Below are 27458 nucleotides of genomic sequence, written 5' to 3' on the forward strand. Positions count from 1 at the left end.
CAGTAGGTGGTTTTTTTTATTTTATTTTTTTGATAGTTTCTTTAACTGTGCAGAAATTTTTTAGTTTGATGTAGTCCCATTTGTTTATTTTTGCTTTTGTTTTTCTTGCCTGAGGCCACATAAACACACACACAAAAGTTAATCAGACAAATGTCAACGGGTTTACTGCCTATGTTTTCTCCTAGAAGTTTCACAGTGTAAGGTATTACATTTAAATTTTTAACCCATTTTGAATTTATTTTTATGCATGGTGTGAAAGAGTAGTCCAGATTGATTTTTTTGGTTATAACTGTACAGTTTCCCCAACAGCATTTATTTAAAAAACTGTCTTTCCTTATTGCATATTCTTGCCTTATTGTCATTGATTAATTGACCATATAGGTGTCCGTTCATTTCTGGGCTCTCTATTCTGTTCTGTTGATCCATTTGTCAGTTTCCATGCCAGTACCATTCTGTCTTGATTACTGTAGCCTTATAGTATTATTCTGAAGTCAGAAAGAATGATACCTCCAGCTTTGTTTTTTCTCAATACTGTTTTGGCTACTCAGGGTCTTTTGTGTTTCCATATAAATTTTAGAATCATTTGTTCTAGTTCTTGGGAAAGTGTATTTTATAGGGATTGCACTCAATCCATAGATTGCTTTGAGGAGTATGGTCATTTTAACAAAATTAATTCTTCCAATCTATGAACATGGTGCATTCTTCCATTTGTTTGCATTGTCTTCAATTTCTTTCATCAGTGTCTTACAGTTTTCAAGTACAGGTCTTTTACCTCCTTAATTAGATGTATTCCTAGGTATTTTATTCTTTTTTGATATAATTGCAAATGGGATTATTTTCTTAATTTCTCTTTTTGATAGTTCATTGTTAGTATATAGAAGTAAAACAGATTTTTAAAAATTATTTTTATATCCTGAGACTCTACCAAGTTCAGGGATGAGTTCCAGTAGTCTTTTGGTGGCATCTTTAGGACTTTTTATGTATAGTATCACATTATCTGCAAACAGTGACAGTTTTACTTCTTCCTTTCCAATTTGGATTCTTTTTATTTTCTTATCTGATTACTGTGGCTAAGACTTCCAATATTGTGTTGAATAAAAGTAGCAAGAGTGGACTTTTGTTTTGTTCCTGATCTTGGAAGAAATGCTTTTCACTGTTGAGTTTGATGTTAGCTATGGGACTGTCACATATGACCTTTATGATGTTGAGGTGTGTTCCCTCTATACCCACTTTGCTGAGAGTTAAATTTTGTCAAAAGTTTTTTCCATATCTATTGAAATGATCATATGGTTTTTATTCTTCAATTTGTTAATGTGGTGTATCACACCAATAGGTTTGCAAACATTGAACCATCTTTGCATCCTTGGGATAAATCCCACTTGATCATAGTGTACGATCCTTTTAATGTATTTTTTAATTTGGCTTGTTAATATTTTGTCAAGGATTTTTGCATGTATGTTCATCAGGGATACTGGCCTATAATTTCCTCTTTTGTGTGATATCTTTGTCTGGTTTTGGTATCACGGTGATGTTGGTCTTCTAGAATGATTTCAGAGGTGTTTCTTCCTCTGCAATCTTTTGGAATAGTTTGATAGGAATATATGTTAACTCTTCTCTAAATGTTTATCTGTGAAGTCATGTGGGGCTGGACTTTTGTTTGTTGGGAGTTTAATTACTGATTCAATTTCAGTACTGGTAATTGGTCTATTCATATTTTATACTTTTTTATTTTCCTACTTCAGTCTTAGGAGTGTACCTTTCTAAGAAATTGTCTATTTCTTCTACATTGTCCATTTTATTGGCATATAACTGTAGTGATTTCTTATGATCCTTTGTATTGTTTTTATTTCAGTTGTAACTTCTTTTTCATTTCTGATTTTATTGATCTGGTCCCTCTTTTTCTTGATGAGTTGGGATGAAGGTTTGTCCGTTTTGTTTGTCTTTTCAAAGAACCAGCTCTAAGTTTCATTTATCTTTGCCATTGCTTTTTAATATCTTTTTCAGTTATCTCTGCTCTGATATTTATGATTTCTTCCTTCCTATTATGTTTGAGTTTTGTCTGTTCTTCTTTTTCTAGCTCCTTTAGGTGTAGGGTAGGATTATTTAAGATTTGTCTGAAGAGCATTTTTTTAAAAATCAATACTAATAATAGCACACAGGAATAATGCAAAGATTCATACATCAAAAGCAAGAAACAAATAAATTGGTAACAATAACCCTGTATACAAGACAGCAAAAGAGACACTGATGTATAGAACAGTCTTTTGGACTCTGTGGGAGAGGGAGAGGGTGGGATGATTTGGGAGAATGGCATTGAAACATGTATAATATCATATATGAAACGAGTTGCCAGTCCAGGTTCGTTGCACGATACTGGATGCTTGGGGCTGGTGCACTGGGATGACCCAGAGGAGGAGGGTTCAGGATAGGGAACATGTGTATACCTGTGGCAGATTCATGTTGATATATGGCAAAACCAGTACAATATTGTAAAGTTAAAAATAAAATAAAATATATATAAAAAAACAGAAAAAGAAAAAAAGAAACAAATTTAGAGAAAAACATCAGCATTGCTTAAAATTAGGAACAGGACAAAATATTTTACTTAATAATTATTATGAAATATTTCTAAAATTCTTTCTATTCATCTAAAGTAGAAATTGACAAAAAGATGTTATGTAGATATATGTCAAAACCCTAGGGTTTTAATTTTTTATATTTTTCTGTAAACTTAATAAATCAAAGACAGTAAAAAAAAATGACCATAATTTACTATGAAAAGTATGTTAACATCCATTTAAAATTTATTAACATTAATGGTCTCAGTATCTTCTCATCTGACCTGCTTTGTTAGTAGAAAAATATTGTCTTTCTGGTCTAAAAAGTGTGTAAGTTTACAATTTATATAACAAAAGAGTCTACACGAGTTAGTAAAATACGTATCTTATGATATTTTGGACATTGGCTGTAGGTGTTTATTAAGGCCAGGCTGTGTTTTTCCTAAATATAGACATCAACAGAACCATCCCATGCCACAGGTGAAATTAAGTTGAGAGTTAAATCTAGTCTTTGAGTTTGCTATTTCTCACCCACAAGCACCCCAGAAGAATATGAAAGAAGTCCAACATGTAATGTGACACTAAGACAAGACTGTTACGACTTGAAGAACCCAAATGTAACCACCTTTTTCTTCTTTTTTCTACCCACATTCTACTAGAGGTGTCAATGAAATTGCTAAAACAGAACGGAAAAAGAGAAGTAAGCACTCTGCTGCTTCCCTACTCAATCAATAAGAGTTGACTGTAATATTAGTTGAGGTTTTTCCTTAGGAAAAATCAAGGTAGCCTATTTTAACAATGTAGAAAAGGTCATATTTTCAAGTACATTGCTATTAAAGGTTCACAGTGCTTACCCATATAGAAAAAGAGGTGTCTTATCTTTATGATATTCCAAGAAAGTTAACATGTTTTTAAACTTCACAAGCCAACTTCTAGCTCTTACATAAGTTGAAACGTCATAAATACTCATGAATCTAATAAAGAAAAATATACATACATGATGAAAACCAAGTGCTATACCTTTGGGTAATATAAAATGAAAAGTTATACTAAATATAAATATAATATACATTTATTAAATATGCCTCTGTATCCCCCCACCTAACCACCCATGGTCATGGAACAGAAACAATTTTAGCATGAGACTCCTAAAGTCCATGTCCCTGAAACTTTTCTGACCTGAGGTAGAATATAATTAAAACTTCTCCAGTCTAATTCTTTGAGGTTCAGAATCAAGCTTCCTTTTGTCATGCCTTGCCTAGCCCAAGATTCTCCTTGGCCCTGAACTCCCTATCCTTCCCAAACTTTATTTAGGAACTGATGCTACACATCCCAAATATATCACCAGGCTGATGAAATGTTAACTATCACCCAGAAATAATCTCCTAAAGTTGCTCTACAACTTTGTCTTAGAACATTCATTATTTAATGTTTACCAGAACTGTAACCGGATATCAATGTATCTCTAAGATACTGAGCTTTTCCCATCATATTTAATTGCACCTATCAGTTCCATGCACACACGCATGCTCAGTTGTGTCCAACTCTTTGTGACTCTGTAGACTGTAACCTGCCAGGTTTCTCTGTCCATGCGATTCTCCAGGCATGAATACTGGAGTGGGTTGCCATTTCCTACACCAAAGGATCTTCCCGACTCAGGAAATGAATCTGCATCTCTCACGTCTCCTGCATTGACGGGCAGATTTTTTACCACTGAGCCACCTAGGAAGCCCCTATCAGTTTCATAGGCTGGAGCAATTCCTCCAGATCCTGCTCCACACCAGGGAGCAACTTAATAGTAGGCTCCAGGCCTTCTTACCTCCTCTATGCAGTAATTCAGTGAATACGATATAAAGACAAAAGAATTATAATCATAATTAAAACTACGTGGGTTCTTTTTAATGGCTCCCCTTTCCTCTCATATAATTGCTCTGCAGTTAAATCTTACTCCAGAAACTCCCAATGTCATCAAATTCATGAATCTTCAGGGAGAAAAGTATAAACAAGTAAAATAGGAAGTAGATGGATGGACAGACAGAGAGATAAGATTTTAAAAAATTGATCAATCTAAAGCAATTATCCTTCAATTAAAAAATAAATTTAAAAAAAGATTGATCAATCTGGACACTCAGCTGTCTTCATTCTTTATCACATACCCATTCAATTTTGGAAATATCAATTAAATAAGTATTATACTTACTTTCCTTGGATGTGGCAATAGCTTTTGGTTGCACCAATTAATGTCCGGGCTGCCTCAACACTGAGGACTCCATCATTACACTGCTTTTCAAAGCTACTCTAAACATAAAATTTTAAATAAAAATTACAAAGGACAAAATCATTAGTGAAATATACTCTACTTGACCTTTTACATAGCCCTCATTATTATTATTGAACTCAGTATATGAAAATATACTTTTCAAAAACTATAGCAAGAAATAAGTTTCATTCAATTTGAATATTTACAGAATATTCAATTTTTGCAGAGTACTCCCTTGGATTATATAAAATACACAAAGATTTCTGGCTTCAGGAAACTCAAAATCTATACAACTCAAAGAATTTACTTCAAATGTTCAACATCACTAATTATTAGAGAAAAGGCAAATCCAAACCACAGTGAAGTATCATCTCGTATTGGGCAGAATGACTGTCATCAGGAAAGGCTACAAATAATAAATGTTGAAAAAAGTGTGTGGAGAAAACAGAACCCTTGTACACTGTTGGTATGAAATGTAAATTGGTGCATCCACTATGAAAAACAGTATGCAAGTTCCTTAAAAAATAAAAAATAGAGCTACCATATGATCTAGTAATCTTACTTCTGGGTATATAGCCCCCAAACCCCAAAACTTTATTTCAAGAAGATACATGCACCCCAACATTCATAGCAGCACTATTTACAATCACCAAGACACAGAAACTACCCAAGTGCCCACTAACACAGTTGGCTTAACAAGATATAACTATATTATATATATACACATAAACATATCATGGAACATACATATATCATTGAATATATATATAATGAAATATTACTCAACCATATAAAATAATGAAATATGCCATTTGCAGCAACTTGGGTCATCCTAGAGATTATCATGGAGAAGGCAATGGCAACCCACTCCAGTACTCTTGCCTGGAAAATCCCATGGACAGAGGAGCCTGGTAGGCTGCAGTCCATGGGGTCGCTAAGAGTCGGGCACAACTGAGCGACTTCACTTTCACTTTTCACTTTCATCCATTGGAGAAGGAAATGGCAACCCACTCCAGTATTCTTGCCTGGAGAATCCCAGGGATGGGGGAGCATGGTGGGCTGCCATCTATGGGGTCGCACAGAGTCGGACACGACTGAAGCGACTTAGCAGCAGCAGCAGCAGAGATTATCAGTGAAGCAAGTCAGACAAATATTATATCACTTATATGTGGAATCTAAAATATAATATAAATAAAATCTATATACAAAATGGAAACGGACTCACAGACATAGAAAACAAGCTTATAGTTACCCAAAAGGAAAGGGAGGAAGACAAATTAGGAATATGATACTCACAGATATAAACTAGAATACATAAAACAGATAAGCAACAAGGATTTACTGTATAGCAAAGGAAATTATATTCAACATCTTATAATAACCTATAATGAAATATAATCTGAAAAACTAAATCACTATGCTATATGCTTAAAACTAATACAATATTGTAAATCAAATATATTTCAGTTTCTTAAAAAAAATAACATGGAGTGGATCACTACATGGGATTGGTAGGGCATTATAACAATGGTCCCAATGAAACATAGCTGCCCATGTCTCTTTGTAACTAACATTGCTGCTCTTCCCTTCAAAGGCAGGCTTTTCTTTACTCATTGAATCTGGGCTAGCTTTGGGATTTACTTTTACTAATTGAATGGGAGTGAAAATGATGTTATTCAACTTCCAGAGCCTAGGAGATAGAGGCCTTGCAGCTCCTCTTCTCACCCTGTTGGAACCTAGAGATCACCATGTAGTGAAGAAGCCCAGTTCACTCTATTGGAAGATAGGAGGCCATGTGGAGGAGAACCAAAGTGCCCTGAAATACAACATAGTCAACTGCCAAATCCGTGAGTAAGGACATGTTGGACCCTCCAACCCCAATTCAACTAAAATGGTAGCCGACACATGAGTGGTCCCAAGCAAGACCAGCAACAAAATCATCCAGATTGCCAACCCACAGAACTGTGAGAAATACCAAATCATTGTTTTCAGCCACTAAGTTTTGTAGTAGAGCAAAGGCTAACCAAAACAGAAATCAGTACCAATTGTGGAGAGTCTCCACAACAAAAAGCTAAACCATGTGTTGTTAGTTTTGGGACTAGGTGGTGAGCAGAGGCTAGAAGGGCAATGAAGAGACTGGAAGTTGGAAAAGCAGTGAGAAAACTGATGCAGAATGCTGGAGGGAGGCAGTTGGGCTATGATGAGTCAGCACAACTGGCAATACTGTCACCTAAGGCAACTTGGAAAGTAGATGTGCCTGATAAATTTATGAATCTGGCTAAAGAGATTTCTGGATTTAAAATATTCTAGAAATAAACTTTTGGTGGGAATATAATTGCTTTACAATGTTATGTTAGTTTCTGCTGTACAACAACATGAATCAGCCGTAAGGATAAATATATCCTCTCTCTCTTCAATCTCCCTCTCACCTCCACCTGCTATCTCACCTGTCTAAGTTGTCATGGAGCACCAAGCTGAGCTCCCATGCTATACAGCTGACTCCCACTATTTTATACATGGTAGTGTATATATGTCAATCCCATTCTCCCAATTTGTCCCACCCACTCTTTCCCCTCCTGTGTCCACATGTCTGTTTCTCTACATCTGCATCTCTATTCTCGCTTTGGAAATGACTCATCTGTACCATTTTTCTAGATTCCACATGTATGTGTTAATATACAAGATTTGTTTTTATCTCTAGCTGCATGTGATAATCAGAGAAGGCAATGGTACCCTACTCCAGTACTCTGGCCTGGAAACTCTCATGGACGGGGGAGCCTGGTGGGCTGCCGTCTTTGGGGTCGCGCAGAGTCGGACACGACTAAAGCAACTTAGCAGCAGCATGTGATAATGTATGAGAAGAGAGAGGTAAACCAAAGGGTAACAGTTCAATCTGTAAGCAGATATTACAGAAAATATAAAGAGGCCATGATTGGTTTGAAAACCCAAACCCATTTTCCATCTGCAGTCTCTCCAGGTGGTAAAATACAAGGGAATGAAAATCAAATCTAGAGTTTTGCCAGTAAAATATGGCCTCAGCTTCAAGATCAAGTCAAGGTTGTGGCTCAAGACCCTTGGATAAGACCACTTAGAGGTTAAAGGTAGTGCTTAGTTTACCCTCTCAAGCAGACTAAAGGGCTTCTCAGACCCATGTTGTCTGGTATGTGGTCTGTATGAAAAGGAATTACAGAGTAGAATAGACTAGAATCAGACTCATTGAAAACACAGAGCTTTTAAGGAAATTGTGTCAGGGTGGGCTTAAAAGACAATAAAGAGTTCTAAATGAATGGGAATTTCCATTTCTACTGGCAGAAATCAGTCTGAGAAGATCACTGTCACAAACATGATTACATGCATGCATACTAAGTCACTTCAGTCGTGTCTAACTCTTTGTGACCCTATGGACAGTGCCTGCCAGGTTCCTCTCTGTCCATGGGATTCTCCAGGCAAGAATATTGGAGTGGGTTGCTGCTGCTGCCGCTGCTAAGTCATTTCAGTCGTGTCTGACTCTGTGCGACCCCACAGACAGCAGCCCACCAGGCTCCACCGCCCCTGGGATTCTCCAGGCAAGAATACTGGAGTGGGTTGCCATTTCCTTCTCCAGTGCATGGAGTGGGTTACCATTCCCTTTTCCAGGGGATCTTCCCAACACAGAGATCAAACCCTCATCTCTTACATCTCCTGCACTGGGAGGTGGGTTCTTTACCACTAGTGCCACACGGGAAGCCCAAACATGGGTTACCTCCTGTGATAATAGAATGAGGAGAACTAGGTCATATGCCCAGCTGGGTTTCAGAACTGCCAAGGACCAGTGATTAATCAACACTTCCTGTTCTCTTCCTTCTTGAACGGAAATGTCTGTTGATTACCACTGAAAGTTGGGATTAGGGATGGTGGTAGAGGTGGAGGCTGAGGAGACAAGTAACTTCTCTTTTTAGTCCACTGTTCTGTGTATCAAGAGGAATCATACTTAAAGAGATACAACCAAGGAGCCTGAGCAATCCTAGACTAAATGAACATCATGAGATACCAGACTTTGAATTTGCTACCATAATGCGATAAAGCTTATCTGAGTTGGGGGTGGGATACAGTGTCTTAGAAAAAGATGAGTGTGTTTTGCTTTGTACCTCCTCTGAAAGCTAAGTCATGTCCAACTCTTTGTGACCCTGTGGACTGTAGTCTACCAGGCCCCTCTGTTCATGAGATTTCCCAGGCAAGAATACTGAAGTAGGTTACCATCTCCTTCTCCAGGGGATCTTCCTGACCCAGGGATCGAACCCATGTCTCCCGTTTGGCAGGCAGTTTCTTTACCACTGAGCCATCAGGGAAGCCGTAGGAGGGATATAAATATCTGTGGCCAGTGAGCAGAACATGGTACATTTTATATGGTCACAGATTCTTTGCATCTCTTACCATCAAGAGTTTGAGTCTACTATCCCAAGCCTTAAATTAAAGTGGCTTCATTTGCAAAGTCTGGTAGTAGGGTATTGACTCTCAGCTGTATGCCTCTCATCCTTCAAAGGCTAGGCCAGCTTCCTCACATGACAATCTCAGGGTGGTATTCAAAGTGGAAGATGGGGGAAGTTGTAACTCTCCTCAAGGCTCCAATACATTCCCAAAGTCATTTGGCTACATATTCCTGGTCAAAACAAGTCACAAGAGCAACCCAAGTTCAACAATGGGGAGGGATATAGAAACTACCTCTCAATAGGAGATTGGTTCTACAAAGAATTCATGACCATACTTTATATCTCTGGGTAAGAACCTTCCAAATTCTGAGAACATTTTAAATTAACTATAGAAATGTTTTTAAATCAATATAGTGTTAATGTTTTTGTATTAAGAAGAAATATGTCCTTTTTTCAATAGAAAAAAAAAGAGGAATTTATAGATTAAAAGAGACCTAAATTACATATTCTGGGCTTCCCCGATGGTTCAGCAGTAAAGAATCCACCTGCAAGTCAGGAGCCACAGGAGATGTGGTTTGATCCCAGGGTCAGGAAGATCCCCTGCAGGAGGGTATGAAAACCCACTTTGGTATTCTTGCCTTGAAAATCCCATGGACAGAGAAGCCTGGTGGGCTGCAGTCCATAGGGTTGCAGAGTCACATTCAACTCAAGCGATAGCACGCATGCAAGCAAAGTACATATTCATTAATTGCAATATATGATTTCATTGAAATGCAATTTAAAGATGTAAGCGGGAACTATGCATTGATCACATTTATGAGATAACTGGAAAACTGATCATTGACCAATATTTGATGTTATTAAGGAATTAATCTTTAGGCACAATATTAGTATTTTACTGTTTTTTAAGACTTTAAAATTTCAAGATACATACTGAAATATTTGCAGATGAAATGATATATTGAATAACATCTGGGATTTGTTTCAGAATAAACTGGGAGATGAGAGAGTGACTGAGGGTGCAGACGGGGCAAGGCTGGTCATGTGTGGATGTTTGTGAAGGCTGAGTGATAGGTACGTGGAGGTTTGGTACACTATTTTATCTACTTTTGTATGCGTTAGAAATTCTTCATAATAGATTCTAAATTGAAAATAAAAAGGAAGGATTCCGGGCATAATGAGCAAGTACATACTTGTAAATTTGAATAAAATTTGTACTATTAGGATAAAACCCTAGTTTTAAATGTACAATTTGATAAGTTGATTCAAACTTGATTTTATCTCATAATCTATGTTTACACTATAACATTCAAATATTAAATCTTAAATATTTTAAGAGAATGTTTAATTCATTAGATTTTAGCTTATTAGATTTACAAGAGTTAAATAAGCACTTGAGAACATTTTATATAAAAGGAACTAACATACTTAAATCTGTGAAAGCAGTTTCAAATATTTGAAGATGTTTAATTGTGTAAATGGCACAAAATATTATTCAAAGGCTCCCTAAGAATGAACTGCTAAAATTTGCTAGACTTAGAAATAGAATAAGGTTTGTAACTTGAATTTAAAGCCTTAGAAATTTATTTTTCTAACTTTAATAAATCAAAGTTTAACAACCAATCAAAAGGTGAAAATTTTTCTAGTCATCTGAAAACCATATGTAAGAATTAAAAACATTGCAAGAATAAAATACATAAATAAAAAGCAGATTATGTGAAGGATACTAACTATTTGGATTATAGCTACATGCAATCGGGCTTCTTCTATTAAAACTTCATCTGTTGGGAACTCTTCCTTCGCCTTATTGTCACTGGAAACATGAGGAGTCTGAACAGAGACAGAGTTAAAAATAAGTAAAAAGGATTAGGAGCTGTCAAATACTCTGCTTGACTAAGATTCCAATAACTCAAATCAGAATTGCTAAAATGAAGGGCTGTGTGTAAGTGAAAAACATTCTCACGTTAGAAATGTTGATTTCAATTGTGGTGAAGTAACTATTCATTTGGGGAGATTTAGAAACCAAATTCTTCCCCAAACCGGTCTATGTTTGACTGCTCTCTGAAGCTGCCTGTGTTTTCTGCTTTTGAATAGTACTTGTATAGGGAGAGATCGCTCGCTTCCTCAACCAGCTGGAAAATATCACCCTGGCAGAAGCCATTCATAGTGACTCAATCAGCCTATTTGTAAAAACACCAGTTCTCTTGTATTTGGCAAATAAGGCTAGATCACCAATATCTGTTCAGAGACAGAATTCAGAGTATTTTGGCTGATAGAAAAAAGCTAGTAAATGTATCTCTCTTCAGTATCCTGTCCTATAACCAGCAGAATCAAGTTTTGCATAATAAACAAAAGAAATAGAAAGGGAAAGGACTAGTTTTTGCCAGGAATCAACTCACAGGAATGATGTATTCAATCTTTGTTTTTTCTTCTACTAAGGTCCAATTAACATTTGTCAAAAGTTTTTCTGTTTTAAATAAAGTTATTCTGCTCTGTATCATCTCCTGGATGTGCTTAATGGCATTTTGCATGGCCATCTGTCTTGGAATGGAAAGGACACACAAATCTATGACAAAGAAAAGGAAGGACCTTAATAAAATAGTGAAGAATGCACAGGGAATCGAAATGTTGCATGATGTAGTGAAATCTTGGCATCACCTGCAGAACCAAATCAGAGTGCTTAGAGCAAGGACAACTATTTGTCCAAAATTTTCCAGAAAATTACCCAAATACCCATTTCCTTTTGGCTGTGCAGCTCAACTTTATCTGACTCAACTGCTAAAGAATGTTTTCTTAGTTTCTTTTTGTTTCCTATAGCTAGAAACATGACTCACTATTTCAAGTCATCCAGTCAGTATTTCTCAAAGTATGGAAGATTACCTGTACCTTCTACAGGTAGAAGAATTGCCTGTTGAATTATTCCTGGGCTTTGCCCCATGTCTGGAGAATCTGACTGGCCTGAGAATTTTCATTTTAGCAATTTCTCCAACTGATTCTTATACATAATAAAATTTAAAGACCACTGCAATAGAGATGCCTCCAATTTAACATCTCTGTTTCCTGACCAGCAAATCTTTACGTCCAAAATTTGTGGCAGTTTGTATCATCCTGAAGTATCAATTTGAAGTTACAGCTATCAAGCTTGCTTACCAAAAGGAGAAATTTAATTAGTGAGCTCAGCCTACACACTCAGAATTCCATCTCAATAAAACTGTTCTCAATAAAAAATAAGATTCTACTGTATAGCATAGGGAACTGCATTAAACATCCTATGATAAAGCATAATGGAAAAGAATATAAAAAAGAATGTACACATATGTATAAATGAATCACTTTGCTGTACAGCAGAAACTAACAAAACATCTAAATCAACTATACATCAATTAAATGTTAATCTCTTCATAACTGCATATGAGATCTCAAATAGTTTAAAACGTTATTAAAATGTTTCAGTTTAACTTTATTGCATTCTCTACAGGACCCTGTGGTGTTTGATATTTGAAATTTTCAGGGATTAAAGAAGATTTGAAATCATATCCCTCTCAGTTCTCTACGGTCCACAGCAAAGATGCATTTGATTGCATGCTAAAGAGTTAGCATGTGTTAGCTTTGGATTTAAAATTCCCATAGCATAGAGCACACTAGGAGGAAGTTTATTCATTTGTGTAATTACATCCCACCCATTAGGATGAGCAACAGCCACTTTCCAGTTGCTCTGGGAAAACACGGGTATGAGGGGACGGATTGGTTGTACCAGTACATTTGAATGAACTCCTGTGTTTAAGATGATTCTGGAAGAATATGAGGATGAATCTTTCCCTCTCTCTCCTTTCTTTTAAATTTTATTGAAGTATAGTTGATTTACAATGTTGTGTTTAATTTCTGCTGGACAGCAAAGTGATAGTGTTATATATATACATGAGTGAGTGAAAGTTGCTCAGTCATGTCCAACTCTTTGCGATACTATGGACTATACATACAGTCCAGTGAAATTCTCCAGGCCAGAATACTGGGAGTGGGTAGCCTTTCCCTTCTCCAGGGGATCTTCCCAACCCAGGGATCGAACCCAGGTCTCCTGCATTGCAGGCGGATTCTTTACCAGCTGAGCCACAAGGGAGGCCTTGCTCTAATATACAAACATACACACACACACACACACACACACACACATATTCTTTTCCATTATGATTTATCACAGGACATTGAATATAGTTCCCTGTGCTATAGAGTAGGCCCTTGTTGTTTATCCATCCTATATGTAAAGGTTTGTGTTTGCTAATCCCAAATTCCCAGCCCTTCCCTCCCTTCCCTCCTGGCAACCACAAGTCTGTTCTCTATATCTGTAAGCCTGTTTTTGTTTCATAAATGTGTTCATGTGTGTCTTATTTTTATTAGATTCCACATAAGTGATATCATATGGTATTTGTTTTTCTCTTTATAACTTACTTCACTTAGCCTGACAAGCTCTAGATTCAGAGGATGGCTCTCTTAAAAGCATTAGACCAGGTGGAAGAAGCTAATTTGAAATTCTGCCTGATAAAATTCAGTTTTGTCAATTACATGGTAACATGAGAGTAATTCCAGAAAGGATGAGCATCGATTCTGAGGATAAAGTATGTGCCATATATATTTGTTTCATAATGAAAATTCTGAGGTTCAGTTCAGTTGCTCAGTTGTGTCCGACTCTTTGCAACCCCATGAATCACAGCACGCCAGGCCTCCCTGTCCATCACCAACTCCTGGAGTTCACTCAAACTCACGCCCATCGAGTCGGTGATGCCATCCAGCCATCTCATCCTCTGTCGTCCCCTTCTCCTCCTGCCTTCAATCTTTCCCAGCATCAGGGTCTTCTCAAATGAGTCAGCTCTTTGCATCAGGTGGCCAAAGTACTGGAGTTTCAGCTTTAGCATCAGTCCTTTCAATGAACACCCAGGACTGATCTCCTTTAGGATGGACTGGTTGGATCTCCTTGCAGGCCAAGGGACTCTCAAGGGTCTTCTCCAACACCACAGTTCAAAAGCATCAATTCTTCGGCACTCAGCTTTCTTCACAGTCCAACACTCACATCCATACATTACCACAGGAAAAACCATAGCCTTGACTAGATGGACCTTTGTTGGGAAAGTAATATCTCTGCTTTTGAATATGCTATCTAGGTTGGTCATAACCCTCCTTCCAAGGAGTAAGTGTCTTTTAATTTCATGGCTGCAGTCACCATCTGTAGTGATTTTGGAGCCCAAAAAATAAAGTCTGACACTGTTTCTACTGTTTCCCCATCTATTTGCCATGAAGTGATGGGACCGGATGCCATGATCTTAGTTTTCTGAATGTTGAGCTTTAAGCCAATTTTTTCACTCTCCTCTTTCACTTTCATCAAGAGGCGTTTTAGTTCCTCCTCACTTTCTGCCATAAGGGTGGTGTCATCTGCATATCTGAGGTTATTGATATTTCTCCCGGCAATCTTGATTCTAGCTCGTGCTTCTTCCAGTCCAGCGTTTCTCATGATGTACTCTGCATATAAGTTAAATAAGCAGGGTGACAATATACAGCCTTGACGTACTCCTTTTCCTATTTGGAACCAATCTGTTCTTCCATGTCCAGTTCTAACTGTTGCTTCCTGACCTGCATATAGGTTTCTCAAGAGGCAGGTCAGGTGGTCTGGTATTCCCATCTCTTTCAGAATTTTCCACAGTTTATTGTGACCCACACAGTCAAAGGCTTTGGCATAGTCAATAAAGCAGAAATAGATGTTTTTTTGGAACTCTCTTGCTTTTTCGATGATCCAGCGGATGTTGGCAATTTGATCTCTGGTTCCTCTGCCTTTTCTAAAACCAGCTTGAATATCTGGAAGTTTACAGTTCACGTAAATACAATAAAAAAAAAATTGTATGGGAAGAAAAGGAGAAGAAAAAAATGTTTCCATGATAGTAAAACCTCTTGAACTTGTTTCTGAGTATCAGAGTAAGAGCAACCTCAAGCAAACAAGCACGGGAGAAAACCAGATGCCATGTCATAAGCCAAGAGAGCAGAGTGGGTCTGGATCCCTGAAAGCCTATGAAAATTGGTGGGAAGGGAGGTGTAAGCAAACCTTCAGGGATTGAGTTAACTTCACTCACACTCCAGCGTAGCAAGCTCATGCTGGCCCGAGCACAACTTTCCACTGCAAACAAGAGCAAACCCCATGACTGGGGGAGAAGAAGCGCTGCCAAAATTCTGCCCCATTTCCTAGTCCTATTCATATACTGGAGCCCTGGACTTTGAGGTCAGCTTTCACAAGAAGCTCTGCCATAGTGTTGATATGGCACAGTTTCAGGAGTGGGCAGAACTATGGCAAGATACAAGCAGAGAAGCTGAATTCACCAAGCTATTTCTCTATTTATAAGAACTCTCCTTCCTCAGTACCCTTCCATCAACCTCTCCCAAGTTCCACACCTTCCCAAAAACCTTCTGATTACCAATTTGATTTATTAAGGAGATTGATATTTAGAGGTGAAAACCCTGAATAATGATCACAATTATTTCAGACACAGAAATCATCCTCATTATAAATTAATAAATTGATTTTCTGCTGCTTCTCTATTCTCCTGGGAGTGCAACAGATGTAAATTTCCGGCCATCTGATTAATTCTAGACACTCTGACAAAATCAGGTCTCTGCACCAGCAAAGCTGAGGATCAGGCCATGGGACACTGAATGATATTAAGGCCTTACTCCTCCAAGACTCTGTGTAATTCTGCCCCACCCTCTCTCTCCTCATGGACTCCACTGCTGCTAAGTCGCTTCAGTCGTGTCCGACTCTGTGTGACCCCATAGACGGCAGCCCACCAGGCTCCACCGCCCCTGGGATTCTCCAGGCAAGAGCACTGGAGTGGGTTGCCATTTCCTTCTCCAATGCATGAAAGTGAAAAGTGAAAGGGAAGTCGCTCAGTCGTGTCCGACTCTTCGAGACCCCATGGACTGCAGCCTACCAGGCTCCTCTATCCATGGGATCTCCCAGGCAAGAGTACTGGGTAGGTTGCCATTAAACCACTGATTATCTTATCCTGATTTCTCTATTGATCATGGGCCTTTTTGTGATTTTATTATATTTATATATTTTATTATCAACAGCTTTACATATTTTCTAGAAACAGGCAACTCTGGCAGAGCCTGCTTACGGCTCCCCTTCATTCTCTTCTTTCTTTCCCAATAGAATCTCCATGCTTTGGCTAAGCACATGACCAGTCAGTTAAAATAGTACTTCCCATCTTCCTTTGCTGTTGTGTGCCCATGAGACTAAGTTCTGGCCAATGGTCTGTGAGTGGTAATGATATGTACAACTTCTAGAGGCAGAAGGAAGCTTCTTTAAATAAGCTCCTTACTCTCCACTGACACCATCACCACCACCATCACTCCCACCCCATTTTCCCTTTCTAGTTGACTGGATTGAAGACAACTGTGACTGTGAGCCCACTTCTACCCTGCAGACAAGAGCAACACTCTGGGAAGCAGAGGAGGAATGAAAGAGAAGGATTTGAAATCTCTGGACAACCTCGTAGAAAAGAACCATCCCACTCTTCTTGATTTTCTGATGGGGGGTGGTGGGAAACAACTTCTGTCTTGTTTAAGTCACTCTTAATGTGGTTTCTATTAACAGGGAGTGAATGAAAACTGAGTGATTTCATGATCAATTCCTTGAGCTCCAGAAGAAATGTCCCACCTCCAGCAACAATCTTTTCTTTTTCTATACTTTATTCCAAAATTTGAAAACTTTGTTGTTTTTTAAAAATTTTTATAACTTTGGGAAAAAGACAGAGATGCAAAAATGGCAGGTTTAGTGAGTTACAGAAAACATTAAAATCACCACAAAAGTTGATTTGAGTGTTTTTCAGTCTATAAATGGGATTGAGCTAAGCTTCTTAGCTCCTTTTCAAGTTCATTGCTCCATGTTCTTTGCCTCAGGGCTGACCATTCCATCCTAGGCCTTCCCTCCTCACCTCTTTTTTTTTTTTTAATTTAAATTTATTTAATTGGAGGCTAATTACTTTACAATATGGTATTGGTTTTGCCATACATCAACATGGATCCGCCAGGGGTGCACACGTGTTCCCCATCCTGAACCACCCCCCCGCCCCCCGCAACCTCCCTCCCCATACCGTCCCTCTGGGTCATCCCAGTGCACCAGCCCCAAGCACCGTGCATCCTGCGTCGAACCTGGACTGGCAATTAGTTTCTTATATGATATTATACATGTTTCAATGCCATTCTCCCAAATCATCCCACCCTCTCCCTCAACAATCTGTTCGCATTATTCTTCCTGGTTAAGTAGACTTTACCTAATGTCTTGGCCAAACGAGTCATCACGTATGAATTTATTCCCAAGGTCATTAAGGATATTACTTGTATGTACAATATAAACTGAAAGACAAAACAGACACACATTAATAAGTTCTCCAAAGGGAATCATTGTTCAGTTAATCACCAACAAAACTCAACCTTAATCCACATTTTTAAATCCTACCTCTGCTAAGTAAGAAGAAGCAAAAGGGCTGTTTTGGGGCAGGAAGTTCAGCAACAGCAGGCAGTGGTGACAGGGAACTGCACCTACCACAAGCATTTACTACATAAAGCCTTATAAGAAGTTCTGAAGAACTGCAGTGGGGTTCAGAGAGGCACCGCACAGAAGCATAACCACATTTGTAGATCTTGGCTCTGCCATTTACTAACCATGGAATTTGAGGCCAGTGAACTTAACTACTCTGAGTCTCAACGTCCTTTACAGAAACATGGAGTTAGTAGCAGTGTGTCTTCAGAGAGCATATCCCAAATGACTAATCTTATTTAATAAGCACCTGAAGTGCTTCTTAAAGACACTGACTCCCAGGTTAATTCCCTGCAGATTCTGACTCTGTAGGTCTGGGGTAGCATCAAACAGATTCATAACATCAGACAAATTTGGGAAACACTGGAAAATGATACTCACATGTTAGTTAACATTTCATTGTCTTGGTTTTAGGCCAATTCCCTGCACAAAAGAAAACTGAGGGAACTCAAATACTGGTCATTATTCTTTTCCTCTGGAACATAGAAGGACCCAAACTCTCTGCAAAACCACAGGTATATTTGGACTCCAAATGCATTTCCAGACCATGCCCACAGACATGGAGTATAAATCCTCAGGAAAGATGGCGAGGATTATGATACTCCATTATTTTTTAAAGCACCATTAAAAAATCAGCTCTTTCTCTTTGGGGAGTTAGGGTACCTGAGTTCTTTCACTAACATGCTATTTTTGTTTGGTTTTGGTTTCCTCACATACAAGATGAGGGAGGTGATATTTGCTCCTTCCAGAAAAGACATCTGAAAAACTACCGTACTCCTAGGATCTTCTAGGACAGGAGTAAAAGAGCAAAGAAGAGAAAATTCTGTACTTGCAGTAGGATAATATCAAAAAACTCTGTACATTTACCTCCAGATTAAGGTTCCTTGGGAGGTGGGTAGTACTCTTTCTTTATATAAGAATTTTTTTTTGGAATGAACTATTTTTAAAGTCTTTATTGAATTTGTTAAAATATTGTCTCTGTTTTATGTTTTGGCTTCTTGGCCCCAGTGGAAGTAGGATCTCAGCTCTCTGAATAAGGATCGAACCCACACCCCCTGCATTGGAAGGTAAAGACTTAACCAGTGGACCACCAGGGAAGTCCTGATGGGTAGTGTTCTTAATTCACATTATTTAGGCACTTTTTGCCTTCCCAGGAGTAGGTCTGAGATTCATCTCACCAGCAAGTGGCAGGAGTATCCTGGGACTTCTAGAAACTTCTAACAACCTATCCAGTGAGCTCACAGAGTACTGTCACAAATACCAAGGTACGCTAACACTGTCAGCAGATGTTCTGCGCTCTCTGGACCTTCCCTGGCATCTCACTGATGCTGCCACTGCCTGATTTCCCTCTGGCCTGGAAATCCACTGGGTGGCCCATGGGGAAAAGGTTTTGAGAGAGAGTAGAAAGGAAACCAAGTTCTGTCTTGCACTATGGATAATGTAGCCTAGGCCAAAATTTTTAAGAAATTAATTTTTTATTTAGCCCTAAACGACATAAAGAATGAATGAAGAGACAGAGCCAAAGCAAAAACAACACCCAGTTGTGGATGTGACTGGTGATGGAAGTAAAGTCCAATGCTGTGAAGAGCAATACTGCACAAGAACCTGGAATGTTAGGTCCATGAACCAAGGCAAGTTGGAAGTGGTCAAACAGGACATGGCAAGAATGAATATCAACATTTGAGGAATCAGCAAACTAAAATGGATTGGGATGGGTGAATTTAACTCAGATGACCATTCTATCCACTACTGTGGGCAAGAATCCCTTAGAAGAAATGGAGTATCCATCACATTCAACCAAAGAGTTCAAAATGCAGTCCTTGGATACAATCTCAAAAACAACAGAATGATCTCTGTTTGTTTCTAGGGCAAACCATTCAGTATCACAGTAAACCAAGTCTATGCCCCAAACAATAATGCTGAAAAAGCTGAATAGTTCTGTGAAGAACCTACAAGACCTTCTAGAACTAACACCCAAAAAAGATGTCCTTTTCATGATCGGGGACTGGAATCCAAAGTAGGGAGTCAAGAAATACCTGGAGTAACAGGCAAATTTGGCCTTGGAGTACAGAATGAAGCAGGGTAAAGGCTAATAGAGCTTTGCCAAGAGAACGAACCAGTCATAGCAAACACCCTCTTCCAAAGCACAAGAGAAGACTACACATGGACATCACCAGATGGTCAACACTGAAATCAGATTAATTAAATTCTCTGCAGCCAAAGACGGAGAAGCTCTATACAGTCAGCAAAGACAAGACTGGAGCTGACTGTGGCTCAGATCACGAACTCCTCACTGCCAAATTCAGACTTAAATTGAAGAAAATGGGGAAAACCACTAGACAATTCAGGTATGACCTAAATTAAATCCCTTACGATTATACAGTGGAAGTGAGAAATAGATTCAAGGGATTAGATCTGATAGACAGAGTGCCTGAAGAACTATGGACGGAGGTTCGTGACATTGCACAGGAGGCAGGGATCAAGACCATCCCCAATAAAAAGAAAGGCAAAATGGTTGTCTGAGGAGGCCTTACAAATAGCTGTGAAGAGAAGTAAAAAGCAGAGGAGAAAAGGAAAGATATATCCATTTGAATGCTGAGTTCCAAAGAACAGCAAGGAGAGATAAGAAAGCCTTCCTCAGTGACCAATGCAAAGAAATAGAGGAAAACAATAGAATGGAAAAGACTAGAGATCTCTTCAAGTGATAGAGGGATACCAAGGGAAAGATACTATGCATCTTTTCATGCTAAGATGGGCTCGATAAAGGACAGAAATGGTATGGACCTAACAGAAGCAGAAGATATTAAGAGGAAGTAGCAAGAATACACAGAAGAACTATACAAAAAAGATCTTCATGAGCCAGATGATCAGGATATTGTGATCACTCACCTAGAGCCAAACATCCTGGAGTGTGAAGTTGAGTGGGCTTTAGGAAGCATCACTACGAAGAAAGCTAGTGGAGGTGATGGAATTCCAGTTGAGCTATTTCAAATCCTAAAAGACAATGCTGTGAGAGTGATGCTCTCAATATGTCAGCAAATTTGGAAAAACTCAGCAGTGGCCACAGGACTGGAAAAGGTCAGTTTCATTCCAATCCCAAAGAAAGGTAATGCCAAAGAATGCTCAAACTACCACACAATTGCGCTCATCTCACACGCTAGTAAAGTAATGCTCAAAATTCTCCAAGCCAGCTTCAACAGTGAACCGTGAACTTCCAGATGTTCAAGCTGGATTTAGAAAAGACAGAGGAACCAGAGATCAAATTGCCAACATCCACTGGATCATCGAAAAAACAAGAGAGTTCCAGAAAAACATCTACTTCTGCTTTATTGACTACGTCAAAGCCTTTGACTGTGTGGATCACAATAAACTGTGGAAAATTCTTCAAGAGATGGGAATACCAGACCACCTGACCTGCCTCTTAAGAAATCTGTATGCATGTCAGGAAGCAAAAACAGACTGGTTCCAAATAGGAAAAGAAGTACATCAAGGCTGTATATTGTCACACTGCTTATTTAACTTATATGCAGAGTACATCATGAGAAATGCTGGGCTGAATGGATGAAATACAAGCTGGAATCAAGATTGCCAGGAGAAATATCAACAACCTGCAGATGACACCACACTTATGGCAGAGAGTGAAGAAGAACTAAAGAGCCTCTTGATGAAAGTGAAAGAGGAAAGTGAAAAAGTTGGCTTAAAGCTCAACATTCAGAAAACTAAGATCATGGCATCTGGTCCCATCACTTCATGGCAAATAGATGGGGAAACAGTGGAAACAGTGGCTGACTTTATTTTTTTGGGATTCAAAATCACTCCAGATAGTGGCTGCAGCCATGACATTAAAAGATGCTTCCTCCTTGGAAGAAAAGTTATGATCAATGTAGACAACATATTAAAAAGCAGAGACGTTACTTTGCCAACAAAGGTCCATCTAGTCAAAGCTATGGTTTTTCCAGTAGTTATGTATGGATGTGAGAGTTGGACTACAAAGAAAACTGAGTGCCAAATAATTGATGCTTTTGAACTGTGGTGTTGGAGAAGACTCTTGAGAGTCCCTTGGACTGCAAGGAGATCCAACCAGTCCATCCTAAAGGAGATCAGTCCTGGGTGTTCATTGGAAGGACTGATGCTGAAGCTGGAACTCGAATACTTTGGACACCTGATGTGAAGAACTGACTCATTTGAAAAGACCCTGATGCTGGTAAAGACTGAAGGTGGGAGGAGACAGGGATGACAGAACATGAGATGGTTGGATGGCATCACCAACTCAGTGGACATGAGTTTGAGTAAACTCCGGGAGTTGGAGATGGACAGGGAATCCTGGCATGCTGCAGTCCACGGGTTGCAAAGAGTTGAACACGACTGAGCGACTGAACTGAACTGAAAAGATATAAATATTCACTAGATCCTTAATTCAAACATTTATAAAATCTTTTTTTCTTAGTATATTTAATAAGCATTTCAGTTTTCATTCTGATGCTATAGGAACTGGAATGCTCTAGACAGGGTTCTGGTTTTTTCATACTTTCTGACAGCTCTTGAAAAACAGCATTTTTATGTTCAACACCTATTGAACATTTACTAAGCTGTCAAGCGTTTTACTAAGCATCACTGTGATCCTCAACTTGAAGTCCCACAAGTATAAAAAACTCACCAAAGATCACTCAACCTGTGAATGGTGGGGCCCGAATTCAAATCCCAAGTGTATCTCACTCCCACAGCCATCACCATTACTTGATATTTGGTCCCTTTCACACCATCAACATAAACTTTCCTCCATAAGCTCCTTTCTAATTAAAAGAACGCATTCTCCAAATCTAATTTTTTAAATGGTTAGCTTTTATTACTGGGTACTATGAAAACTGCTACAAAATAAAAATGAGTAAATATGAATAATCATGGTATATGATTTTTCTTACCAGCTGTGGTGACTCTACTCTTTGTTCAGCCAGATTATGAACCTCAGGAGCAAATAGCAAGCTAAAAACTCCTTTAATTCCAGACCATGCTATAACAATTCCCCACCTCCAGTTGTACTCATAACTTGAATGCATCAGAATAGGGCTCACTAACACAACAGTAACAAACCTGTTGAAAGAAAAACATTTAGTTTAAATCACACCTTATGTATTCATGTGTTTTGGGTTTTTTTTTTTTAATATGGTTGATATTATGTAGTAAATACTAAATTTCATGAAAATTTTTTCAGAAAAGAGAAGTCAATCCAGTTTATTGATAAGTTGTTCAAACTTTCTGGGACTAACCAAATCTACTATCTAAATTTTGCATATAATACTCAAATCTTGAAAAATACAGCTAGAAGTTCTATACAAGTATAAGAAATTATCATTAATACTAGTGTGTGCTGCTTAGGATTTTAGTAGTAAATCCCTGCAGGGAAACTTCTTCAGATAACATTGACAAGCTCCCTGGAAGGTCATGACAGGATTCAGAAATTAGACCAGGAGGACCTGTCATGAGGAAAAAGTAAAATCATTGTAGACACTTTAATAAATTTAGCTCAACCAAATTTTTTTGAGCTGCTACAAGAAAGTGAAGGTGAAAGTCACTCAGTCATGTCCGACTGTTTGCAATCCCATGGATATACAGTCCTTGGAGTTCTCCAGGCCAGAATACTGGAGTGGGTAGTCATTCCCTTCTCCAGGGGATCTTCCCAACCCAGGGATTGAACCCAGGTCTCCCACAATGCAGGGGGATTCTTTACCAGCTGAGCCACCCTAAGAATCATACACTAAATCACACAAATAATTTCAATTCCTGCCTCCTTTCACTATAGATTATTTTTCTATAGGACTCTATGCTAAAATTTAAATTCCATCTGTAATCCACTTGCATCTCATTGTCCTTCAAATGAGATTTCAACAGAAATACAATTGATATATTTCAGCTTCAAAAAAGATATTGTGTATCAGTCACTTAGCTATGAATTTCATAAGACAATTTAGAGGATTCCTGTTATCTACAATTTGCCATCTATAATATATATAATTAATTTGGACAAACTCTTCATGATCTACAGGTCCTCCTGGTCTAATTTCTGAATCCTGCCATGACCTTCTAAGGAGCTTGTCAGTGGCTCAGATAGTAAAGAATCCACCTGCAATGCAGGAGACCTGGGTTCGATCCTTGGGTTGGGAAGATCCCCTGGAGGAGGGCATGGCAACCCATTCTAGTATTCTTGCCTGGAGAATCCCCATGGACAGAGGAGCCTGGTGGGCTACAATCCACGGGGTCGCAAAGAGTCGGACATGACTGAGTGACTTAGCACAGCACAGCACCTTCACCTTGCATTTAAGTTTTTCACAAAGTGATTAGCAACATTTTCAGCCTTACTAAACAATTTTTCTCTAAAATACCATTGAGTCCAGATGAAATAGAACTAATGTTATTTCTTGATATCAAAGAGAGAAAGGCAGTTTAGCAAAGGCTCTGGAGTCAGTCTACTTAGGTTCAAATTTAGACTTTTATTACCATGAAACCTTAAGCAAGTTATTTAATCTTTTCAAGCCTCAATTTCTTCATTTGTAAAATGGAAAAATAATAATCACTGAATTGCCTCAAAGGACTTTCATGAAGATTCAACTAAATGAAGTAACATTCATAGGGCTTAGAATGATGGTGGTCCGCACTTAACACATGCTAACAATGATTATGACATCCAGGCCTTTGTTTGACTCACCATCTCCAAAACATTTTTCTCAATAAGTCTCTTTACAGCATAAAGCGAAGAGGAACTAAAGAGCCTCTTGATGAAGGTGAAAGAGGAGAGTGAAAAACCTGGCTTAAACTCAACATTCAAAAAACTAAGATCATGGCAGCTGGTCCCATCATTTCACAGCAAATAGATGGGGAAACAATGGAAACTGTGACACACTTTATTTTCTTGTGACATACTAGGCACAGTTTAATGTTAAATAAATGGCTTTATCATAGTTATGACAATAATAAATGATGATGAAGTCAATAAAATGTTAGGAGCTATTAATCTGGTTCCTGGGGTGCTCACACTTAAACATGTTGAAACAGTTCCCTGCATCTTATCTCCAGAGATTCAAATCAGTTAAATGAGATGGGCTCATGAATTTGCATCTCTATCAAGCTCATGGGTTCTGCTGATGCTGCTGTTCTGCCCCTTCTCTTTTTACAGATGAAACCTTGAAGAGTAAATAGACTTCCCCACAGTTCCACAGCAAGCTATTGTCAGGACCTTGACAACAATACAGGTTTCCTGACTGCATGTCCATAGCTCCTTTTGCTATAACCCACTTCTCAATTCTAATTCTGGACTTGAGAACCTGAGTCCAGTAAGCAAACTTTAAATTATAATCCTTACCTTACAAAATTCACTGTTACAAATAAGATAAACATGAAAACTACAGTGTGAAATTGAAAATATTTGACTTCTCCACATCCAATTACGATGCCAAAGAAAGTGTATATTAAATGTTGGAATATACATGAAAACATTATTAGAAACCTAGGATAAATGGAAAGGAAATCACACTTTAAGGGATGTGCTTTTAAAAAAAAAAAAAGTTTCCTTTTCACATAAAAGCATCTATCACATATCTACCATTCTTGTCTTAGTAGAGGTCTTTGCCTCCATCACCGCTACTATCAACATTTAAAAACTATTTTGTTGGAATCAGATTCACAGATATAGAGGACAAACTAGTGGTTACCAGTGGGGAAAAAGAAGAGCAAGATAGGAGTAAGGGATTAAGAGATAAAAACTACTATGTATAAAATAAATAAGCAAAAAAGATATATAGCACAGGAAAATATAGCCATCGTTTTATAATAACTTTAAATGGAGTAAAAACTATAAAAATATTGAGTCACTACATTGTATTATGTTGATATTAATAAACATTATAAATAAACTAGGAGGGATTGGGGGCTGGAGGAAGAGGGGAACGACAGAGGATGAGATGGCTGGATGGCATCACTGACTCGATGGACGTGAGTTTGAATGAACTCCGGGAGATGGTGATGGACAGGGAGGCCTGGCATGCTGCGATTCATGGGGTCACAAAGAGTTGGACACAACTGAGCGACTGAACTGAACTGAAATAAAAATTAATGAATTTCATTAAAAGTATTTTGTTGGAACTAAAATATATTGTTTCATATTCCCATCACCCTCATCACACCAATATCTGTGGGCTGCCTCTCTCGCAGCAGAGTAGTAAGATCAAGGCAGAAAAATAAAGATTTCACCTCCCACCAAGTTGGTGATGTGGCGATTTTGCTGAGATGAGTTGGCAGCATATCCATGTCAGACGCATGACTGAAACCACAGCTGAGGCTGCTGCAAGGAGCCCCCTGTCTGGTTAACTCTGACTTTGTAATAGCTGACTGGATCCCCTCAACATGCTCTGCACTACTTTTCCCTTGGTGATTTGCATGAAAGTCCTTTATCCAGTATTCTTGTCTGGAGAATCCCATGGAGAGAGGAACCTGGCAGGCTACAGATCACAGGGTCACAAAGAGTTGGACATGACTGAGTGACTGAGCAGGCACACTCACGCCTTATCTTTTTTTTTATTTATTTATTTTTTTAACTGAAGGATAATTGCTTTACAGAATTCTGTGGTTTTCTGTCATACATCAATAAGAATCATCCATAGGTACACCCATGTCCCCTCCCTTCCAAACCTCCCTTCCATCTCCCTCCCCATCCTACCCTTCTAGATTGTCACAGAGCACCTGTTTGAGTTCCCTAAGTCATACAGCAAATTCCCATTGGTTATCTCTTTTACATATGGTAATGTAAATTTCTGTTACTCTCTCCATACATCCTACCCTCTCCCTCCTCCACTTTCCCCGGGTCCATAGATCTGTTTTCTATGTCTGTTTCTCCATTGCTGCCCTGAAAAAAAACTCATCAGTACCATCTTTTCAGATACCATATATATGCCTCAGTATATGATATTTATTTTCTCTTTCTGACTTACTTCACACTGTATAATAGGCTCATTAGAACTGACTCAAATGCATTCCTTTTTATGGCTGAGTATGGCACCCCACTCCAGTACTTTTGTTTGGAAAATCCCATGGACGGAGAAGCCTGGTGGGCTGCAGTCCATGGGGTCGCTAGAGTCGGACATGACTGAGCGACTTCACTTTCACTTTTCACTTTCATGCATTGGAGAAGGAAATAGCAACCCACTCCAGTGTTCTTGCCTGGAGAATCCTGGGGACGGGGAAGCCTGGTGGGCTGCCGTCTATGGGGTCGCACAGAGTCGGACACGACTGAAGCGACTTAGCAGCAGCAGCAGCAGCATTCCATTGTATATATGTACCACAGCTTCTTTATCCATTCATCTGTCAGTGGACATGTAGGTTACTTCCATGTTCTAGCTATTGTTAATAGTGCTGCAATGAACATTGGGGTACCTGTGTCTTTTTCAATTTTGGTTTCCTCAGAACATATGCCTAAGTAGCGGGATTGCTGGGTCATATGGGCACACTCATGCCCTTATCTTGAAGGTCTCCTCTGATTTCTCATCTACCAAATTCCTAAAGATGTTGTGAGGCTGACTCTAACCCCATACTCTTCAGGAAAAATATCCTCAGCACACTCGCTGGACATGATACTCCTCTGAGTCCCCACAGTCCCAGTC

The 27458-nt window shown here is 38.7% G+C and overlaps 1 protein-coding gene across 4 annotated transcripts in view; it reads right to left on the reverse strand.

The window, feature by feature from the left end:
- SLC9C2 (solute carrier family 9 member C2 (putative)) overlaps window positions 1-27458 on the reverse strand; it is a 101581-nt gene that overhangs the window by 43394 nt on the left and 30729 nt on the right. For 3 of the 4 annotated variants that reach the window (XM_061383240.1, XM_061383238.1, XM_061383241.1), the window contains 7 exons: window positions 25166-25309; window positions 22731-22899; window positions 17543-17624; window positions 11627-11793; window positions 10959-11057; window positions 4759-4856; window positions 3413-3532 (listed from right to left, as the gene is read on the reverse strand). In XM_061383240.1, the coding sequence (XP_061239224.1) occupies window positions 3413-3532; window positions 4759-4856; window positions 10959-11057; window positions 11627-11793; window positions 17543-17624; window positions 22731-22899; window positions 25166-25309 (879 nt within the window). The remainder of the gene's footprint in view (window positions 1-3412; window positions 3533-4758; window positions 4857-10958; window positions 11058-11626; window positions 11794-17542; window positions 17625-22730; window positions 22900-25165; window positions 25310-27458) is intronic. The other variant, XM_061383239.1, reaches the window with a different exon arrangement.

This window comes from Bos javanicus, chromosome 16 (genome assembly GCF_032452875.1).
Source record: "Bos javanicus breed banteng chromosome 16, ARS-OSU_banteng_1.0, whole genome shotgun sequence".
Taxonomy (NCBI): domain Eukaryota; kingdom Metazoa; phylum Chordata; class Mammalia; order Artiodactyla; family Bovidae; genus Bos; species Bos javanicus.